The 7,723-nt window shown below is 31.8% G+C and overlaps 1 protein-coding gene across 1 annotated transcript in view; it reads left to right on the top strand.

Moving 5' to 3' along the window:
• Positions 1-7,723, top strand: part of LOC149884816 (uncharacterized) — a 38,431-nt gene that overhangs the window by 28,730 nt on the left and 1,978 nt on the right. Inside the window, exons 27-38 of the mRNA XM_090095764.1 lie at positions 301-570; positions 2,648-3,433; positions 3,569-3,787; positions 3,918-4,038; positions 4,225-4,387; positions 4,484-4,850; positions 4,979-5,108; positions 5,256-5,494; positions 5,758-5,875; positions 6,164-6,474; positions 6,653-6,824; positions 7,011-7,646. Coding sequence (XP_089951890.1) covers positions 301-570; positions 2,648-3,433; positions 3,569-3,787; positions 3,918-4,038; positions 4,225-4,387; positions 4,484-4,850; positions 4,979-5,108; positions 5,256-5,494; positions 5,758-5,875; positions 6,164-6,474; positions 6,653-6,824; positions 7,011-7,646 — 3,532 coding nt within the window. The remainder of the gene's footprint in view (positions 1-300; positions 571-2,647; positions 3,434-3,568; positions 3,788-3,917; positions 4,039-4,224; positions 4,388-4,483; positions 4,851-4,978; positions 5,109-5,255; positions 5,495-5,757; positions 5,876-6,163; positions 6,475-6,652; positions 6,825-7,010; positions 7,647-7,723) is intronic.

Here is a 7,723-nt window from a genome sequence, read left to right as displayed (position 1 = left end):
TAGACAACTGTTGGTTACACACAAAACAATGCAAAATAACAAATTACTGATAGTATTTATTACTATTGTTTAATATTTTTATATGTTATGAAGATCTTGTTGTTACAGACCCCTAATAATAGTTAACTCCTTCGCTTAGGTCTACCTTGCCTATATCTCTTTTACTACATGTATAAAAGTTTGTAAACAGAAAACTAAACTTGACATTTGATTCTCATACAGTAAAGAAAAAGTGATCAAAGGTTGGCTGTTCTTCAGGTCTTATAATCTTAATGATTTCTTTTGTTTCACACATTTCAGGTCAGTGTTCAAGTTGTATCAAAGTTACTACAATCTTTGGATAATGTGTTTTATGCTATACTCAGTTTTAAAGCTCCAGTTGAAAACGCCACTATTGTTGATACCCATGAATTCAGTCTTGTGGCTAACAAAAGATTTGGTTATAATTTAAGCGAGATTGCTATTGGCATGCCTCCAGTTTCTGGTGAAGATGATTTTTATGGTTTTACTTTTTCTGATGCTGAGAGTTTTTTAAATACATCTGCAAAAGCAACTGTTATTCTCTTAAATGTATGTTTTATTTAAAGATTGCATTTTGTTTTCAAAACACAAACTTAGGTTGAAGTTGGTTTGGATACAAAGTCAGATCAAAGTTTTTAGCTGAGTTAACTTTGTGGTGAAAAGTTTGTTTTGCCAAAATTTGTGAATTTGCGTTTAGGTTTTAAAAATTCAGCCAATCCTTACTGACTTATTACAATTAACCCTGACTTTTATCCTTACTTAAGTGTATGGTAAGGAAAACCTATATTCCAAAGCTCCTTTTCTAAAATCAAAACTTAAATCTAATTGATAACTCAGATTCAAATCAAGTTCTAATTTCATAACTTCAGTTCTGTTCTCAAAGAAGGATAAGCAAGAAGTATATAGTTTTATGTTCTCCACTAAGCATTTAACTACAATTAATTAAAAAACAACAAAAAGAAAAAAACAAGTTTATGTGAACAAGAAAAAAAACTGAAACTCAGTCATAAAAGTCACTCATTATATGAATGTACAACTTATCAATAACTTGGATTTGAAACTATTATTAACTTGTTTTTTTGGAACATTTGCAAAGTGCTTAAAAACATACAGCTCATCATTGAATAAAACAAAGATAAAAAACAAAAATAGTGGCAAATGAAGATTTAATGATTAACCAAAAAGAAACCAGAAAGAAACAAAATTTCAAATAAAGTAAACATTTTTGAGGGTACTAATGGATAACTATCAGCTATTATCTGATGTCAAAAATTGCTCATTATCTTTAGTACTTTTTTGTTTTGTTTCCGGTTTTATCTTTGTTTGCTAAATGAAACATCTGGTTGCCGTTAAATGAAAAATAATGATAATTGTCTTCTTTATTTATTTGGTTGATTTTTCATGATAATTAAAATAATTGATTAAGATTTTTTTTTAACAAAAGACACCCATTAACTTGCAATAACTCACCTTTTTGACTCGTTCGTTTCCATGAATAACCTGCTGTCACAGCATTACACCTTGAGTTCTTTCAAGAACAAAGATCAATTAGACTCTTGAATCTCCCAAAGTCTCAAAAACATTCTCTAAAGTAAGAATCACTTCTTAAATGTATGTTTTATTTAAAGTTGAAGATTTTATTTTCAAAACACAAACTTAGTTCAAACTAAAGTTGATTGGAATCCAAAGTCAGAACAAAATTTGTAGCTCAGTTATCTTCATGGTACAAATTTCATTTTGCCAAAATTTGTGACATTGCAAACTTGAGTTCAAAAGCTACTTATTTAAAATCAAAATTTATATCTAATTGATAACTCAGATTCAAATCAAACTTTAATTTTCTAACTCAAAAAAAGGTTTCTTTTACCAAAAAAGGTTAAGCGAGAAGTACGTAAATTTAAGTTCACCACTAAACAAATGAAAGTTAATTAAAAAGCAATGAAAACAAAAAATCAAATTTATGTGAACAAGAAAAAGATAGATCCAGTCATAAAAATCACTCAGTACATGAGAGCTCTATCAATAACTTGAGTTTAAACTATTATCAACTTGTTTGTGCAGCATTTGCAAATTTTGCTTCAAATCTTACAGCTCATCATTACAACAACAACAACAAAAAATATTAAAAAAGAGACAAACGAAGGTTTTGTTATAAACTAAAAGGAAAACAGAAAGAAATAATCTCAAATTAAGTAGATATTTTTGAAGCTACTAGTATATGGATAACTATCAGCTATTATCTTGTATTAAAAAACGCTCATTTTCTTCAGTACTTTCCTTTTTGTATTTGGGTTTATCATTGTTTGCTAAATGACACACCTGATTACCATTTAATGATTATGACCCATTCTGCTGTAACAATATTAAAGTTTGAGTTCTTTCAAGAACAAAGAGCTGTAAAACTCTTGAATCTCCTAAATTCTTAAAAACATTCTCCAAAGCAAAAGTCACTAAGGATTTGAAGATCAGTTAAGTGTTGTATCCAAATTGAATAGCTCAGTACACAAAATGACTGAAATGCTAGAATACCCAAAAGAGTCTAGTACATTTTTCTTATCTTTGGTTTTGCTAAAATAAATTTCCTTTGATCGTAATTTTTTTTAGTATGAATATATTTGCTTTTTAGAATCTTCGAATGAAAAATCAGCCTTTTTTTTGGGACTCAGAAACGTCACAAAATATTGCGTCTGAGTCAGAGCATCTATCTTTGTCAACACCTGAAAGACTTCCAATAGAGTTGAACAATTTGCAACAACCAATTATTATTGCTATAAAAAACATTCCTGAAAAGTTAACCGGTCAGAACATATCATTGTCAACGCCTGAAGATGCTCAAGTGTATTCACTTGCTTTGACATCAGATTTGTGCAACATGATGCTGAGCTTTAGGCCTTTGAATGATCCTGAGAACTTGACGACACTTTTCGTATACATGCAGTATGGGAAAGTTCCGAGTAAAAACGACTATGACGTTAAACTCATCGTCAATAAAAATGGCACAGTTCTATCAATTAATCCCCAAACTGCTATCATCAATGTAAGTGCAAGTTATGGCAATAACTTAATGAACAAGTATTCCAAAATATCTGTCAACCCACAAGCAAACATTACTGCATCTGATGCTGGAGTTTCCTTGTCAATTGAGCGACACCAGCAAGCAAAATTACTTAAAGATGGCAATATAGTTTTGTGGAGTTTTCAGAACTCAACTTATGCTTTTCTCAACAAAACTGCACTCTTTTTTTCCCTTTTTTATGATGGTCCCATGCCCAACAAAACCATAGAAGCGAATCCATACACGTTTGATATAAAGGAATACAAAGGAAATTTTGAGTACGAGTTGAAATCGTTCTGTAGCCAATGCAGTTACTGGGATGAAACCAAAAGCAAATGGATGTCTGATGGATGTGAAGTATAAAAGAATTTATACTGTATATTTTATGCCGTAATGCATAATAGTTTGGGATATCTGATAAAAAGCATAAATTGCTGTCATTTTCTTAATACAAAGGGAGTTCATTTCTTCTTTTTCTTTGTTAATTTTCAGCTTGATATTGAGACAACTACCTTTTCAACAACGGTTTGTAAATGCACACATTTGACTGCATTTGCCGGATTTTATGTTAAACCGAATGTTTTGCAAACACCCTCTTTGCTCTTGATAAAACAAGGCTATGTGCTTCTTGTGGTTATTGCATCTGTTTTAATGATTTGGATTTTAGGTTTAGTATTCGCTCGGCAAATCGACAAAAAAGATGCTACAAAGGTACAAAGTTTGTAATTGTGAGGGTGTTTTTTTCTAAGACAATACGTAGAATCCAGCTTTTACATTACACTTTGGTGAAAAAAACGTTAAAGTTGTTTGGTTTCTAACAGTAATGGCTTTTTGCTTTTAGATAGGTGTTTGTCCACTACTAGATAATCGAAAGGAAGATAGTTACATGTACCAGATAACTGTCAACACTGGTAATCGAAGGAATGCAGGCACGAAATCAAACATTTTCTTCACAGTTGTTGGTAAATGTTTAAGTTTTCTACTACAACATATATGCACATACATATTTACACAGATTTTTATATACAAATATATATATAATAATATACAGATTTTTAAATACAAATATATATAATAAATAACACACACACACACACACACACACGCACGCACACACACACACATAAATTTAAATTGGTATCGAATAGGAGAGCTTGATGACTCAGGGGTAAGAAGATTGAAAGATTCAAAGAGGAGTTGTTTTCAAAGATCAAGCTCAGATACTTTCATTATGACTACATCTGATTGTCTTGGTGATTTATGTTACATTCGACTCTGGCATGACAATAAAGGTGGTGGATGGTATTTAAGGTAGCACCAAAGTTTAAAAATTCTTTTCATTTTGCATTAGCTCAAGTTTCTGTAAAACAATTGAAACAGCACTATGATTAGTGGTTTGTGATTTAGGAACATTGAGGTTGTTGACATACAAACTAAAAGGCGTTTTCATTTTTTTGCAACACGTTGGCTTTCAGTTGAACATGAGGAGTGCTCTCTAGATTGTGTTCTACCAGTTACTGCATCTGAAGAAATGTCACAATTCGATCATCAGTTTTCAATAAAAGTTCGACATGGGTTTTTTGAAAATCATTTATGGTTCTCAATCTTAGCTCGTCCGCCTGGAAGTAATTTTACTCGCTGTCAAAGGTTGTCTGTTGCTGTTTCTCTATTGCTGACAGGAATGACAGCTAGCACAATGTTTTTTGGCCGAGAGTTTTCAGTCACAAAATCGATCGAGAATAAATCTGAAGGCTTTGCTATCAGTTGGCGTCATGTACTTAAAATTGTTTTTTTTTATTGTAAATTTACCGGCATTGTTTTATAAAACAGTGCAGATTGTCACCAGTCAGTCGTTCTGTTTACATTCCTGAAGAAATAAGATTTTAAAATTTCTTTCTTTAGGTTTACGTAGCTTTTATTTGTGCTTGCATTACAATTCCCATCAATTTGATTTTTATTGGAGTGTTTCGCCATACAAAGCCTTATAAGAAACCTTCGAATAAAGCTTTTTCTGAAAAGGATTCGTCAGCAGGTGGTTTTCTCTTTCCTCTTCAAATATTTTCTTGGATCAAATCAAAAAGATGTTTACATAACCTTGTCTAAAAATGTTCTAAAAGTTATAACTTGTTTTTGCTATAGATCACTTTTTAATAACTTTTCCTCTTTCTTCTATATCTAGAAAACAGTTCCAAAAACGCTTCAAGCGACTCAAGTATCAGTATCGAATTTGATCATTTGAATAATACGAGAAGCATAAGACGGAAAAAATCTTTTAAACTTCCCCATTGGTTTCTCCACATCACTTGGTTTATTTGCGTAGGAACAATCTTAAGCTGTTCTTCAATTGTGATTTTGTATGGAATGTCGTTTGGAAATAAAAAGTCTCTGGATTGGTTGGCTACTGTGACGCTCTGCTTGGTAAATGAGAATTGTGTTTAAATGTAAATTAAGTGCAATAAAAAGTAGAGAGTCGTCTATTAAGGTTTCCTTCAATTGCACTAAAGAATTTACTAAAGATTGTATTTTCTATCACTGCTCCTGTATTTAATTTACTCTGCATATATCTAAAACGTGGTATTTAAAACACTTTATTTGAATACCAAACAGTATTGCAATTTATTTTCTGTTTCTATTTTTTTTTTTTTTTTTTTTTTTTGTTTATTTGTAAAAACTTCGACCAGGCTCAAGACGTGTTTTTGTTTCAACCGATGAAAATCTTTGCTGCTGCTTTGTTTTCTGCTCTATCTATCAAAGCTATTGGTGCAAGAAGAAAACGCTTTACAGAAATGTACACGCATGGTATTATTTTGATATATCTTTCATTTGTATTGCAGAAAATTGGAAAAACCTTTTTTTGCTTTTGCATAGTAAATGTTTAAAAGAGAAAATTTTTCTGAAAGGAATCGCATCGGAGTTCGATTAAACTTCCATTAAATCTCTAAAATGATGCTTTTCAAATACATATTGTTGTAAACATCTCTCAAAGTGTTTTTATTCGATATAATTTATGCATTGATATTTTAATTCGGTAAGCATAATCGTATATAGTTTTTAAGGGTGCAAAGTTTAAAAATATTTTTCTAAAAGGAAACGCGTTGGAATTCGACCGAAAGTTGCTTTATCAACCTAAACAAGAAGCAACCATATTTGAACGAGACGACATCGATACGAATCCACCCGACAAATTTTCAGTATTAGCAATGCAGGAATCTCGTCTAAAGCAGCTAAGATTAAATCAAATCTCCCATGAGTTAGTGTTGTATACATGGTTTGCGTTTCTTGTTTTTTTTATTTCTTACTTCTCACGAGAGAGTTTAGCGTACTTCCACGCTGATAATGTCAAAAAGCTTTTCAATTTAAAGTCATCTGGTGCCGACGTCAGTCAACCACTAGATCAGGTAATAAATAACTCACGACCTTGCGCAAGTGTAAACTAAGAAACATAAACTCCATAACTTGATTTAACGAATTGTAAAAAAGTTATTTGAATGACGATTCTGTTTATCACTTTTTTTTATCCGTTGACGCAGTTAAACGATGCGTTTATTATTATTATTTTTTTTCTCTTCGATTCAGCTTCGATCTGCTGACGACTTTTGGTACTGGCTGGATAACTGCCTCCTTCCTCAGGCTTTTCCTGATCCTTGGTACAAAAACAGAGAAGATTTTCCAGGTAAACTCTTGTTAAACGATCTGACATCAAAGATAGTCAACGGAATCAGAATCCGTCAAGTTCGCGTTAAGCACGGTAAGCTTCTTTAATTTTAGAAAGTTGAAAAAAGTTTGGTGTGAAACAAAGTTTATTTGTTTTGAATTATTTTGTTATTACATTTTAATGATAGAGTTATTGTTTTAATTACGCTTTGTTTGATTCTGTTGTTTTTCTCCTTCAACTTTTTTTGCATGATCTTATTGTTAAACTTTTAAACCTTAGATTCATGTTTTAAAGCTGAATCAGTTTCAGAGTTCTTCGTTCTTGAATGCTTATCTGCTTACAAAGTATCAGTAGAAGAAAAACAAGATTTTGCATTTAATTGGACTACACCAAAGCAATACGGCGTTCCTAATAACTCATCAACAATACCTTGGAGGTATCAGAGCTCTAACCAGTTAGACGGATACCCTGTATCAGCGACGCTGGAAACGTATTATGGTGGAGGTTATGTCGTTGAAATCTTTCCAAAATGGAAAAACGATAAAATATTGGATCAAGTTAAACAAAGAAGATGGATCGATCGTCAAACACGAGTGGTTTTCACTGAGTTTGCTCTTTTTAATGCTGCGACTAAAAACTTTTGTGTGGTTAACATTATATTTGAGTTTCCGCCTTCTGGTGGAATGGTGCCTAGCTACTTTGTAACTCCTATTCAGCTATATGAAAGCTCAGAAAACAAAACGATAATGCGTGCTTCCCAGGCGTTGTTCATTTTGATGATGTTTTTTTTTTCTGTTCGTGAAATCAAATTGATGCATAAGTGTGGTGGCAAGTATTTTCATGAGTTTTGGAATCTAGTGGAAGTTGCTTTAGTTTTGCTATCGATGTTGGCTGTTTTCTTCTATTACTACCGAGGTGATGAATTGTTTTTGTTTTTGTTTTTGTTTTTGTTTTTTTTGTTTTTTTTTGTAATAACACAAAAGTTTAGGAAC

The sequence above is a fragment of the Hydra viridissima genome, unplaced genomic scaffold (assembly GCF_058129835.1).
Source record: "Hydra viridissima isolate aposymbiotic clone 2 unplaced genomic scaffold, HvirCarnegie_v1 scaffold_8, whole genome shotgun sequence".
NCBI lineage: Eukaryota > Metazoa > Cnidaria > Hydrozoa > Anthoathecata > Hydridae > Hydra > Hydra viridissima.
The sequence above is the reverse complement of the archived record's forward strand: the minus strand, read 5'-3'. Positions and strand labels throughout refer to the sequence as shown.